This window comes from Panthera pardus, unplaced genomic scaffold (genome assembly GCF_024362965.1).
Source record: "Panthera pardus isolate Hobbes unplaced genomic scaffold, ASM2436296v1 HiC_scaffold_11, whole genome shotgun sequence".
Taxonomy (NCBI): Eukaryota; Metazoa; Chordata; class Mammalia; order Carnivora; family Felidae; genus Panthera; species Panthera pardus.
In genome coordinates this window covers 59197184-59212168 of record NW_026526666.1, presented here as the reverse complement: position 1 = coordinate 59212168, position 14985 = coordinate 59197184, and the positions used below count along the sequence as shown (strand labels likewise).

Below are 14985 nucleotides of genomic sequence, written 5' to 3'. Positions count from 1 at the left end.
ACAAGAAAATTTATTTCAGTGAGGCAACACCAGAACCCAGTGGACTGAAGTCACAAAGATGGTCTCCAAAGTGCTGAAAATACTTAAGGCTTATATTGGGAAAATGTGGGACAATGGTGGGTGGATACATTCAGGTGGGGAGTAAAGGTCAAGTCCATCATTTCCTCCTGTTAAGTCACGTAGGGTTTTGCTGCTGTCAGGGCAGTCCCTTTTATCTGAGGGGGTAGTTTCAACCCCCATCAGGGGATGCTTTGCCTGCAGGGTCTTTTGCCTGAGTTAACAGTTAAGCTGGAGAGAACTTCATCAAGGAGAAAGTAAATAAATGGAGAGAACTTCATCAAGGAGAATGTAAGTAAACATTAAAAAAAAATCTTAAAAATGGAAGTCCTCTTTCAATAGAGTTTGTTTATGCTAGAAAAAAAGACTGGAAAGTTAAAGACCGTTCATGAATGAATTCTGGTTTCAAGATGAGATTTTTCTCACTTTATACCTTCTGTGTCCTTAGTTGTCTCCATGTGAATTACCTAACATCTTCACTTACCCTACCTTCTGGCCAAAGACTCACCATTCTCTAAATATTTCCCACTTCTTGTCTCCATACCTTTGCTAAGGTCACTTCTCTCTGGAACATCCTTCCCCAAACATCATTTAACCAAATCCTGCCAGGATGTTTAAAGGTGATTTCTTCCAAGAAATCAATCTCACCACTCACACTCTAGAGTATTATTTCTTATTGCCTAAACACCTATTACCCTTGAAGTCTTTTACAGGCATTTATAATCAATTCCAGTTTGTATCCTCGCTGTTCATGTTGGTTTTATGTGTTTCCCATGTACTAGGTAATAAATTGGCTTCTTATGGGGGAAAAAAAAAAATCAAAATTTACTCATCTTTGTGTCCCCTAGAATGTTCAACATAATAGAAAATCAATGTTTGAATTAATGGGGTATAGTTTGCAATTCAATGTATATGATGTTAAAAATTGAGAAATACCAAATGATTCATCAGGTTTTTTTTTCAAAATTTTATTTATATAGAATCTTCAGAAGGTTTCCCTTTAATTTTTACCAGAAGCTAAAATTTCAAAGCTTAAAATCAGATATTTTATAATATGTCATTGTTAAGTACAGGGAGAAGAGTTCAACCATTTCGAGGAAAAGCTTTCTTAACTGTATAAACGTTAATATTTACAATATTCTTTAATACAGATTTAGACAGCATGGCATATTTAAATGTACAAAATAGTTTAAGTCATTATCTTTCATTACAGAACATTCCAAAATTCAAAGTAATAAAAGAAATCCATAAACACTAATAACATTTGGGGAAAACAACAGCAACAGGTTTATCAATAGAGTAAACTTATACATAATACACAATTTGCACATCAAATCCGCAAATTTAAAGATCTCTGATCAGTCTATTTAAATCATGCTGGAATCTAAATACTATTATATAGTTCATAGCTTAAACAAATGTTCTGTGATAACCTATGAAACAGGAGTACAAACTATGAAATCACATTTAACGTTCTTCTTAAATCCTCAAAGACTACTCTAGAAAACCTCAAAGACAGCACACAAGGCATTTTTCCCTGAAATTAAAGTTCTTATGAATATATTCATAAATATAGTCGAAGGAAGGAAATACAAACAACCCAGATATCCTAGGTTAATTTTACCTTCTCAGATTTAGTTTGGTATAGAGCAACCATCTGGTATAATCATGGCTTCTCTGGGAACTTTGACTTTCTCCTCATATTTAGGGAGCTAACATATTTATTCTCTGCCTTGTTCCAGAAGGAATTTAAGGCCGCTTAAAAGACTGAGCAAAGGCCAGAAAGCACAAATTACAGGGTAAATGGAAAAAACAAAACAAAACAGAGAAAATAGAGTTTGGGGGGAAAAGCACATATAAAACCATTTAAGGAAAGGTCAGGAATTAAAGTATATTATTCTCCACAGTGATTTTCTGGAAATATTGCAAAGTAGGATATTAATTTGTAAGAAAACTAACTGCTGGTAAACTGGGGATATTGATCAAATTTATTAAATTTTGTATTAATCCTGATAGAGATGATGAGAAAAATGTGCTTTTTCCTCTGTGCTTGGATAAAGTTAAGTTTTCCTAAATGCCATCATGTAGGACTCTGGACTTAAGTATCTGGCTACTGGTAGAGGAGAATGTAGGTTAAAAGAGAAAAAATCAAAACAAAATTTAGTTGCCCTTCCTTAATTTCTACTGAAAAACCCAACAACTGGGGTGGAATGCCTGTTGATGACGTGGGGATAGGCAGCCATAGGTCAGGGGGTCAGGTGTCCATAGGTCTCTGTGTCCACAGGCAAAGCCTCAATCCTGGGGTGGCCTGCCCACATCACTTCCCGCAGGCCCAACAGCTCCCCTTGTCGGGACCCGGAGAGACCAACGGAAGCAGGCAAACTGCACGGCAGGAGGCCTGCTCAGGTGGGCTTGCTGAGCCTGCAGTCTCCCTGCTGCCCACACTGCTGCCGAAGCTCTGACCCGCTTCCAGTCTGCACATCGCAGACCTCACCCCACTCCCGTGGGGCAGCAAAGTTGTGGAGGGAAGGCGGGGGCAGCATGAGCTTCCACAAAACACGAACGGGTCTGTTTAGCTCTGCTCTTCAGGCCCGGTTTCAACAAATGCTAAACGAACCACCTTGTACCTATGAGCTGAGAGGTAAGAAGTAGAGGGGGTGGGGATGAAGAGAAGGGCTTGAGGGAAATGAAGAAATGAAAGGTGGTAGGATACGTGGCATGAGGTTCAAAACTATAGATTCAGGATCAGAACAAAAATATCTACGTGACAGCTAAAACTAATCACCGCCTCCTATCTTTTTTTTTTGAAAGGATGATTGTTCCTAATCAACATTCCTAAGTTTTGGTCAGGTGAGTGAAGAATGAAGTGCAAATCTATAGATCTAAAGCCCCAGGAACTGCAGTGTTCTTGGCTGGGGTGAAGAAGCTGCCCCAGGGTCGGTGAGACAGGCTTTCCAGGGAGAGGGCAATGACTACCGTCTTCCCAAGGATACTCTTCAGAATACAGGCAGGACCACCTTACTATCTATTAGGCACCATGCCTCCAGCCCACAATACCTTTAAGGCCCATAAAATGTTTTAATTTCTTTTCAATTTAGAAGGAAAAAAATCAATCCTTTAGATTGAGGACATGTTTATATACAATATCAGATTCATTTTATACAAATGCAATTATAATGAATTTATTTTTAATTTTTTATGGAAGAAGACATCCAAAGGCGGCAAAAGTGTCTAAGTCCTAATGTGGCTTTGAACATAGTTCAAGGATAAAATAATGGAGGAGGAAGGAGACTCTGATCTTGTCGATCTTATTCCACTGATTTTTCTTTTTTGAAAGCTACTTTGAGATTAGATTTTAAAGAGAACTAAGTCTAATACTGGCAAAGTACTACTGTCAATTTCCGCTAGCCAAGCAGGAAAAAGAAAAAAAAAAGTTCATTATTTTACTGTCATTGGGCAACTGTAAGAATCAAATCAGGATGAAGAGATCTGGATGTTTTCAGGTCCGGTCTCCACTCCTGTAAACATTACCAGAGGGAGGTTTTCCTTTGGGTCTCTGCCTCCTGAATTTCCTATATTACACTGCCCCTCAACAGACTTCCTCTGTGCTTCTCCAAGGCCCTGGCTCTGACTGCCCTCAGTAGCCCAAGTCAGCAGTGAATGTGGGCACCTGCAGTTGAAAAATGTTTTAAGAATATGATAAGAGCAAAAGGAAACAGGGAGAATGAACGAAGGAGGAGGGAGAGGAAAAAACTACAGATTTTAATGTTCCAAAATTACATGGTCCAAGAAAAAAAAGGGGGGGAAGAATATATACTAAAATGTTACCTGTGGTTTTCTAGATAACAGGATTTATGTATTTTTGTTTTATGCATTTTGTTTTTAAAAAATATTTTATGATAAAACACACTCTATCATCAGAAAAAAAACACTCAGTAAATATTATTTAAAAAATTGTGTTCTCCAACTCTAAACTCTGAAGATTACCATCTTTGACTTCCTCACAGTATGGCTTAGGTTGGTAAATATGGTTAACTTGACATGCAGAGGAACCGGATTTGAGAAAAGAATTGTTAACAATTTCGATTATTTTCCATCACCCGAATTCATCAATTTATACAGAAATATCAATCAAGAGCTAATTAATACCACTTTCTAGGATCTGTTCCCAATGTACAATGGGAAAAATATGTCAAAAGGAAGAGTACAAAGGAAGCAATTACTATGTTTTACAGAATCGTAGACTTTGTGTGCTTGGAAGGATAAACTAAGTCATAAAACTCAGACCCGTGGATTATAGGTGAAGGGCCTGAGGTCCAGACAGATTATGTGATTTTATCACTGTCACAGAGCAAAGCTGATAATAGAATTAGGATAAGTACTCAGGTTTCCTGATTTTTGGTCTATAGCTCTTATAAACCTCAGTCCCAAAAGTAATTGCCTTATACATTGTTTCATTGTTTATCCTAACTACCTATAGAGGAATACATTTAGACCTGCAGGGCTGTTAGGAAGGTCATTTAGACCTCAGTTACACAAGAATTTAGGCCCAGAGAAGGTCAACTGTATCCATCTCTCCACCCCCCACCTCCAAGTCACAAGGTTGAGCCAAGACCCAGGCCATCTAAAACTGGCTCGCTGTTCTCTCAAATACTGCCATATTCTTCTGTAGCTAATGATTACAACCAAAAGAGATAAAAATACAGAATCACATCCAGATAAGACGTAATAAAACTATAATTAATAAGGATGTTTGGAGAATGGGTGTAAATCATTTCTATAGCTAATAGAAATAAACTCAAATCTATTTGAGTAAACAGGCAGCATGATTGCTAATTTTACTTGAAAATGTACTTAAATGTAAATCACAACTTTAAGTTTTGTTGGAAGAACAAAGATGATGGAAGATGATGTAAATAAGGGCTTTCAGGTTCTCAGATTCATGCATCTGAAAATAAATTATGAATGTTTTTAATTCTTTAGAGCAGGGGTTGGACGATAATGGCCAGCAACTCGTTTTCTGTGAGGCTCATGAGGTAATACGAATGGTTTTACATTTTTAAAGGATTGTAAAAAAATATAAAGAAGAACGTCTGATAGAGACAGTATGTGGCCTACAAACCTAAGTTATTGTCTAAATGCCCCTTTACATAAAAAGTTTGCTGACTTAAGGGGCACCTGGGTGGCTTGGTTGGTCAAGCGTCCAACTTCAGCTCGGGTCATGATCTCACGGTTTGTGGGTTCCAGCCCCGCATCAGGCTCTGTGCTGACAACTCAAGGGCCTGGAGCCTGCTTTAGATTGTGTGTCTCCTCTCTCTGCCCCTCCCCAACTTGTGCTCTGTCTCTGTCTTTCAAAAATAAATAAATGTAAAAAAAAATAAAAAAATAAAAAAAATTAAAAAAAGAAAGTTTACTAACTTATGTTCTACATTTAGAAAGTATATGAAACTGGGTTAGATATGTAATATACCCTGGAAGGCTTTTTTGTTTTTAAAATTAAATCTCTGATTTAATATTTAAGCAGTATTATAATTTGCCTCTTCTGAGAACAGGTAGTAGAAAAAAATCTAGTTTGAGGGTGAAGATTACTCATCTTCCAATTAAATGAGGTTTTATCACACACACTAATAGAAGTGGACATACAGTTGAAGCTAATTATTTCATGTATCTGAAATCCATACAAAATGTTTCAGATAGCTGAGAAAATGCCATATCCTGTAGTATTACTGCTATAAAATAAAACGGAAACAAATACCTATAATGGGAAAACTGGCAAGCTGATTCTCTCCTTTGGGTCTCTTATGCCTGCCCTGGCCTCCTATCTAGCATGTTGCTAGATTCTTTAGACCACTAGTTGTCAACCATGTTATTAACTACCTCAGTGACCATCCATCCATGTCTCGTTTGCAACCATAAGCAAATCTCACCAAAACACATGGAAAAAATGGAAGTGCTCCTAAGGAGACACAGACATGAAGTACCAAAAATGGAATGACTAGTTGGGGAAGAAATAAATATGACAGGTACATGCCATTTATCGACCTGAATACAACAGTACAGCAGACAGCCCTTCAGAGTCTACTGCACTGCTTACTGGCCATGGTCGGACTGGAGCACCGCAGCAGACCCTGGTTCACACAACACTCTGATAATCACTGCAGGAAAACAAGTCCATATCTCTTTGTCACATGATTTATGTGACCGACTTGGATTCTGTGAACTAGAGACAAAATATTAAAGGTGTGCCACTATTAGCTAAATTAGAACAATTTTGAGGTTATTACTTTGAGAGTAGGATCTATTGTGTCCAGATTAGAATGCCTTATTTTAAAATAATTACATTAACAATTCCTTTGGACCCACAGCACAGTTCTCTTCAGCCACTCCATTCTCTGGCTTGCTTTTGTAATTGGAAAGGAATAAATTTTCTATTTGAGTCAAGAATTCTTCGGCAATGAAGCAATTAGTCACGTTGCTCAGAGTTTTCCTCAGACATTCCAAGAGCTATTGGAGAGAAAAGTTTTATATTTAAAAAGGGTAAGAAGAGGGTTTGCAGTTTTAAATATTTAAAAAGGGTAAGAAGAGGGTTTGCACTACTATCGTTATTGTATCCCTTTCCAAATCTTTTTCTAATAAGCAAAAGAGAAACAGTCTCCTTAAATGTGGCTGAAGACAGTTTTGTGATCAATAATCACGTACCTAGAGTGTAGGAAGTCACTGTTGAGAAATGCTTGGGCTTATTCCTTTATGACTTTATATGAGGAGACACACTTGAGATTTTAACTGTGATTTTTTTACTTTGGACAAATTTGTGACTTTGCTTCTTTTTTTAGTAGTTACATTTACAAAGCAAAATAATCCTGTAGAACGAAAATCTATGTACATACAAGGACGCTACATCAGGGTGGTAGATAGAGCTGTTTCCTGAGAAACACGCACATTAATCTTCCAACAGAACAAAAAGAAAGTTTTAATACAAGGGGGTAAAAATATTAAAAAGAAACTCAGTATGTTTCAGTTTTCTCTTCTTAAATTGCTACCAAAAAAAAAAAAAAAAAAAAGACAGATGTTACCAGCCTATGGGTCTTTAACTCTTTATACTCATAGAAGCAAAACAAGAAGTAAAATAAAAATATTCAGGACTCTTTATTTCCGACCAGAAAGTTAAATAAAATGACACTTAAACTTATTTATTAGATTTATACTACCAATCTTAAAAACAAACAATTATTAAGGCTAAATGGAAACATGAGACTTTTGAATTTAATAAAATGAGAAAAATGTTCTCCATTGTATATAATAATAATCTGCTAGGAAATTTATCAGCCAACACTGACAAATTTATTCTAAACTAGTATTACTTCTATATGCAAGTGTGGGCAACAAAATACGTTACTAATTTTCTCCTAGAAATTAATTTTAGATAGCAAACGGCAATAACAAAAATACACAGAAAATGTATCCACAAAGCATTAGGCATCATGGGAAACCACATCGAGATGAATAGCTTTAGAATCTGTGAACAATAGAACCAATTAAAATCAAGGCAGCTTACTTTCTGCAAACAAGTCAGGTCAGAATCCCGGCGGAAGATTTTATCCATAGGGACACTGCTGTTGGAAGAAATATGAAGACAAACTGATGAAACAAATACCACAAACGAATCTGTTTTCTAATAAACTGTCACTGACGCCATACATCATAATTTTATATTTAACTTGGGTTTTCTCTAAAACATCATTTAATGAGACGCGCTGCAGATGTGCGGCCACCTCAAACCACAGCACATACCTATGGGACAGTCGGTATTTTTCTATTATCCATCTTGCCTTTTCAAACACTAATCCCCACTGAGGTTCTTCTAGCATCTGCTGTACTTCAAATTTGTAAGGTAAACCTAGAAAAGCATAATGAAGCAGACTGTCATCAACTATCGCTTCAATCCCCAATCTCCTTTTAATTACTAAGAATCCTCACAACCACAACCTGGCAGACCAGCTGAACAGCACTTTAAACATAGTGGGCATTCATTAAATATTTACTGCCTGGCTGAACCTGGCCCATCGAGCATATTAATGCTCAGCAATTAATAACAATAAAGAAGAGTACACGTACCATTTGCATGACAATTCTATGTAAGGAACGGAGAAGCAGGATGATCACATAACTTATATCCAAATCAAGAGACTTTTTGAGTGAAAGGGGGCACTGTTAAAAACGGTGCCAGGACTACGGCTTAAACAGACACCGAGGTAGGCAAACGAAGACAATTCCATCCTAGTGATTTTTATTTTCACACGGGTCATTGAGCTTACAGCAATGCTATAAGGCAGGTGCATTATTCCTACGTTAAAGATAAGGAAACGAAGGCCGAGACACGTGGAACAACCTGCTTAGACTGGTGAAGTGGAAGAGCCTGGATTTTAAGCCCCAGCAGGTCTGCCTGGCTTCTGGGCCCACACTCACTTGACCTGCCTACAGGTGCTAACCTAACCAGTCAGGGAATAGGATGAACTCTGGAAGGGCAGCAACTGCACTCCTGTCAAAACGGTCATGCTCAGTTCCAGAGACAGGAGCCCAAGGGATGGATGCCATGTACATAGCCAGAAAGGCAAAAGACCAAAGGATGAGCCTACTTAGAAATTTTTCACATGGCCTTCAAGATCCCCCTGTAATTATATTTGCAGTGTATTAAAAGAAAAGCTGAGTTGATTTGTTAGCAGAGGGCAACACCGTAAAATTAACTGTAGAACTTATACAATGCTTACTACATGGAATGCCACTTAAATGCACTAGCTGCCAGTACTGTCCTTTATTTATTTATTTTTGGATGAGGACACAGAGCCACAGAGAGGTTAAATAACCTGTTCATCAGCATACACATAATTACTAAGTAGAGCCAGGATCTGAACCCAGGCAGTCTGGCTCCAGTTTATGTTATTAACTTTACATTATACTGCCTCTCAACTGTGTTTTTGCCAATATTAAGACTTTTCAGGTAAATAAAATGCCAGCAAATCGAAAGGCATGAAAAAAAACGAAGGAAAACATTATGATTGTCCTTCCTTACAATATAAGCATACTTTGTCAATATGCTCTAAAATGGTCTTTTTTCCCCAGGTGGATTTTTTTTTTTTTCCATTTCTTAGTTCTCCTCTATTTCATTTCTTCCCTCCAAAAACTTAAGAATAAAGCATTTGACTAGTTTTATTGCGATATTTGCTTTATTGTGGTGGTCTGGAACCAAACCTGCAGTACCTCCATGGTACGCCTGCCTGTAACTAACATGCACGCTGCCTGGCTCTAACTTTTCTGCACAATATAACCCTTGTGCCCAGAGGCCATGGTAACACAGTGGGGACTTGAATCTAGAAGGATATCACTAAAGGAAAGAGGGAGGCCGCACTACATGGTATGTAGACAGCAATTCTCTAGTTGAGGGTGCAAAGCTTTCCATCACATAGTTTCACATAGTTGTAAATTCGTTGCTATGAAAGATTCAAAGAAATGTGGGCAGAAATAGGATGAGGTTGTTTTTGTTGAAAACTTACGGTAAGAGCCATCTGAGCTAATTTCATCACTTATAACTAGGCAGGTAATCTGGGAATAAGGTAAAGGATTGTTCTGATTATAAGGACTAACAATCATTCCAATGAACTTGGCACCGCCTCTGGAGAAGTAACTCTACAATTCAAAGAAAAGTAAAATTAGTCTTGACTACATAAATTTAAAAATCAGTATTTACCCATAGCAACATCTTAAATAACAAATGGAGAAAAAGGAACACCAAAGTGTGTTAAAAACTTCACATCCAAACAGCAACTAAATGAAATACACTATATATCATTCCACACTCTAAATTTTTCAGGTCAAAATGTACCCAACCCAACCAGAAATGATCCTTAAAAATATGACCTGGCCTGAAAATCTGTATTTACCATGAATATGTCTACAAATTATTTTCACTACCCTTCAGCTATAATCTTTATCAATATGGTAATAATAGCTGCCTATAGCAAAAACATACACCTATCAAACATAAAATGTTGGAACAAAACAAAAGTTTGTTTTTTCCAGAGATGCAAAAGAGACTGCTTCTGGTTATTTCACTTGTACCCAGTCCCTGTACTAGTTGTTCCCATCAATTTTTAGAGGCTCTGGGAGTAATTATCACTGTCACTTAGATGGCTTGTCTGTACTAAACAAAATAGCTGATCTTCCATATGTTTAAATAAACATATATTACCCCTGTAATCAGAAAAAATGCAAAGTTATTTCAAAACTCCAGATGTAAATAATATTAGAAATTCAATACTTTGCTAGAAATGTTAGAAGTATATTTATAGAGGGTGCTTGGGTGGCCCAGTCGGTTAAGCGTCAGACTTCAGCTCAGGTCATGATCTCACAGTCTGTGAGTTCAAGCCCCGCGTTGGGCTCTGTGCTGACAGCTCGGAGCCTGGAGCCTGCTTTGAATTCTGTGTCTCCCTCTCTCTCTGCCCCTCCCCTGCTCATGCTCTGCCTCTCAAAAATGAATAAACATTAAAAAAAAAAGTATATTTATATAATAGAATAGAAAGCAACGAGAGGAGAGAAAACGTGCATACATGCAAGACCTAGAGGCACACCTGGTATTTGGCTTGAGTGTCAATATCTCGTAAAGAAGGATTTGGATCAAAGGCAGGATGAGAATGATACCATCCAATTACACGATAGCCTCTCACAGCCAAGGTTTCTGAGGCCTGTGTTTGTGACACAGGATCCATCTCACACTGCAGTCCTGTACTCAGACTGTTACATGGTTCTGCTGCACAGACCTATAAAAGATTAATCCTTACATGGTTACACTGAATCCTGTTAATTCTATCACTTTAATGTTTTAGTTCTTTCATACATAGATACAGAGGCTTTTTTTAGGCCACGTCTTTTATCCAACAGTATCACAGGCAGCCTTTAGCCTGCAAATGAATTACACTTCAAAAGTGTGATTCGATGTAGGAACTCAGAATCCACTTTTCCACTCAGACAAGGCCATAATAATTGTTAGTTTTCCAGACCAGCCCATATAATACCTGCACATACAAAGTCTTTCAATGAGTCCTATTATTTATGATAATAATTTCAACAAAGTGATGCATGCCGAGTTTCAACTATAAGATTGCTGCATGGTTCCTGGCCTCTTAAGAGTAGTTGTAGCATTTTACTGGTGAAGGCAACGAGGAGGCGAGGCCTGGCCGTGCTCCCTCTTTCTTGATGGTAAAAGGAAACAGGTACTCAATATATGGGATGTTAATTTACTCCTGGGAATATCCAGCCCACACTGGCATATTCTCATGTATATCACAGGTAATTCTATTTTAATTATATCCACTGAAATCTATAAAAATATTTGGTATGGCAGCAGGACTAAATGATTTTAAAAAATATTTAAGAGCAAGAACTTACTTCAACTATCTTATCAATTTCTGAGTATCTTCCTCCTAATAGACCAATCACTTCTGCCATAGAAACATGAGCATGCTAAAAAGAAATACAAAATAGACTTAGCCCAAACATACAAATCCATCTGACAAAAAATCAGAATAAAGCTCACTTATACATAGGAGAATCATTTGTAAGTATGGTAACCGGGCATAGCAGAGGAATCAGACACTAGGCTCACTACACAAAGACTTGGGATTTCAATCTATCTGCGCTGCCAGCTAAGAAGCTTTGAACCAAACACTCAAAGATGTCATTATTTAATTTACAAAATGAAGACACCATTTGCTTTCCTCACTCAGGACCCTAAAGATAAAAAGTAAAAGTCACTCCTGGTAGTCCTACAAAAAACATCCTCTAGAAAAACATCCAAAACCAACACAGCTACTGGAGGTCTCAGTAACTTAGTGCAAACAAGGAACCTCCAAGTGGTAGGAGTTGTGCTTTGCTGCAGTTATCTAGAAGGCAGCAGACAAAGGATGCCAGGAAATTAAAACAGGGTTAATGATGATAAACAGTCTGCAAAAACTCACATTAATTTATTTTCTCTAAAATATGGAAACATGCAATTGTTTGGCTTTTCTCCAAAAGAAAAGACTTATTTTTAGACTCCTTGTAAAAGAGGATAGTTAAGATCCAAAATACACGTCTTCCATACTCTCTCTTAAGCCTGCAATAAAAATACACAAGAATAGAAATCAGAGTAAGTAAACACAATAGATTATCCTTACCAAATCCATTATTAAAAGTGCTTCTGAAGCCACTTTCACCTGAAATGGCTCCTGAAATATAAAAAAAAAAAAAAAATGGGGGAGCATAAAAATAGAGATTTTATTCCTCCTCACTGGAATGTCCACCCTTTTCTTCTTTACCTATCACACCAAGTTCTCATCACCAACCAAGGCTCAGCACAAACCAGAGATTTTTACAAATATTATCATTCAAAATCCTAGCATGGAGAAATTCTCTTTCATTTCCCATCTGCATCACTCATCTGACCCATAGTGTACCTTGCCTCGTCCAATCTTTCACATACATATACGCCTTGCACACAAAGGAAAAGAAATACTTCCTGTCTGACAGAAGGTCATGGTTTATGGCCATTTAGTGAGGCATAAATAGTACCTGCTTTTCTTCATTGAAAGAATGACAAGGTATCAGTTGGAAGGGATCAAATGAGCTGAAAAAGAAAAAAAAAATCATTTCTAATATAATCTCAATGACAAGATCAGGAAAACAACATTCACTTAAATTTGAAAATGTGTATCAATAATCTAAATCTAGATTCTCAGAAAAATACGAAGCGAGGGGAATTTCTTAGGACATCCCATATAACTCTGCTGAGTTTTGGACTTGATAAAAAAAATGGGAAATCACAAGGCCTTTGGGAGAAAAGTAGTTGTTGCCTTAGTTTCTTTTAACACCCAAAGAGAAGAACGTTGTACCCACACATGTGTCCTAAACTGAAAGGTTTCAAAAAGTTTGAAGAAAATGTAAACAACTCCCTGACATGACATGGTAAAAAAAGTTTCAAGAAGAAAGTTCTCAAAAACACTTGTCAGTACGGTATCAGCACAGGGTAGGGACTCAAATATTTATTGAATGAATGGCAATGGTTCTACTAAAGAAATTAATGTATATGAAAAGTTCAATGATAAACTTGTATTTTAAAATAAAAAAGTTAGGGGCAGGTGACTGTCTCAGTAGGTTAAGTGTCTGACTTTGGCTCAGGTCATAATCTCATGGCTCGTGGTCTGGGCCCTGTATCAGGCTCTGTGCTGACAGTTCAGAGCCTGGAGCCTGGTTCAGATTCTGTGTCTCCCTCTCTCTCTGCACCTCCCTCATTTGCACTGTCTCTCTCTCTCAAAAAGAAACATTAAAAAAAAATGAAAAAAAAAATGAGAAAGTTAAAAAAAAAAAGACAAAAAAAAAGAGGGGCACGTAAGCAAGGGTAGATAAAAAAGCATGTATTAATCTGAGAGCAATATTAGAAAGGCTTTAAGCAGTAAAGAACTGAAGTCTGAGGAAGATATCAAGAATAAGGTTTCTTTAGGCTATGGTCAGAGAAAGAAAAAAACAAGGAATATATGTTCATGTTAACACAACCAGAAAAGAGCAGGACTATTTAGCTCCTATTCTACCAGAGACTGTTAGTGTCAGCAATTCAGACACTTTGTACTCCAAGTGCCTAGCACAGTGCCTGACACACAGTAAGCATTTTTTCAGAAATATAAGATGAATGAAGAGGAAAGATCTTCAAGTAAAAAAGTGCTTCATCAACACGAAAAAAAAGAACACAAAGACAGCATATGCATCCCAGAGCAATGAAGAACCATGATGTGAAACCCGCTGACCTTTTTGGAGGAACTGTTCAGAATGGAAAAATTATTGGAGGGCTACAAATAGGCAATTTTGGGCTTTATTTTCTTAAAAAAAGCAGACTTTGGGAGCAGAGGAATTAAATGTGAATATTGAGAAAATTCTGGAAAAGATTATTCAACAGCTGATTTTGAGCCTTTAGCAAGTGAAGAGAGGACTACTAAGGGTAATAATGGATTCATGAAAATATATGTCATGATAAGTAAATCTGAATTTCATTTTTGATAGAACTGATCTGCTAGAAACTAGCAGACTCATAAAGATTCAAATATATTTTGTCTGAATGTAAGCAAGACATCTACTATGATTTTTCTTCTGCACAAGATGAAAAATCATGAGTCAACTGTGGCAATGTACGGCTGATGGAACAATGATGTCTGAGGCTTTCCCTTATTCCAGTTAAACATTTTAAGCAGTGATCAATGGCAGAAGAGGTAAGCTTACTGAAATGTTGACTCAAATCCATGAAGGCTAGTATAAGAAAAGTGGAGCTGGATTCAGATTGTGACAAACTGGAACAATGACTTGGAAATCACAATAAATATGTCTCATGCTGAGATTCAGAAAAGCAAATGTCTGGATACTAGATAAGGAGTCCTAGCTTATGGATGACGATATTTTTTTTACATAGTTTATCTTATTTTACTCTCACAACAACTGTAGGTTTTAATTTTTCTTTTAGAGAGGGGATATATAATGTAATGTTAGCAGTATGGATTCCTAAGTCTAACTGCCTGGATTAAATCACAGCTCCATCACTAACAAGCATGAGCAAGTTTGTTTCCTCATGAATGATATTATTAACTACTGCACAGGGTGGTTATGGGGATTAAATGAGTTAATATATACAAAGTGCTTAAAGCATAGTCAACAGTCTTAGCTATTATAGTTATTATTTTATGAATGAGCACTGAAGGCTTAAGGCTTTACATAACTTACCTAGGGACTTACACTTGGTTAAACATCAGGGCTCTTTCACTGAAAATGACCTGGGGACATTCCTAGATATCTTATTTTAAAAGGGACACTGGTGAAACCATAATCTATTTCTGCATCTACAGAAAGTGAGGG

General features: G+C 37.1%; 1 protein-coding gene across 3 annotated transcripts in view; it reads right to left on the bottom strand.

The window, feature by feature from the left end:
• Positions 1 to 4862: 4862 nt before the first annotated feature.
• The window catches only part of MYSM1 (Myb like, SWIRM and MPN domains 1), a 34829-nt gene continuing 24706 nt past the window's right edge, over positions 4863 to 14985 (bottom strand). For 2 of the 3 annotated variants that reach the window (XM_019449109.2, XM_053894742.1), the window contains 8 exons: positions 12661 to 12715; positions 12267 to 12317; positions 11500 to 11574; positions 10683 to 10871; positions 9609 to 9741; positions 7849 to 7954; positions 7613 to 7670; positions 4863 to 6561 (listed from right to left, as the gene is read on the bottom strand). In XM_019449109.2, coding sequence (XP_019304654.1) covers positions 6394 to 6561; positions 7613 to 7670; positions 7849 to 7954; positions 9609 to 9741; positions 10683 to 10871; positions 11500 to 11574; positions 12267 to 12317; positions 12661 to 12715 — 835 coding nt within the window. In that variant the 3' untranslated portion in view covers positions 4863 to 6393. The remainder of the gene's footprint in view (positions 6562 to 7612; positions 7671 to 7848; positions 7955 to 9608; positions 9742 to 10682; positions 10872 to 11499; positions 11575 to 12266; positions 12318 to 12660; positions 12716 to 14985) is intronic. The other variant, XM_019449111.2, reaches the window with a different exon arrangement.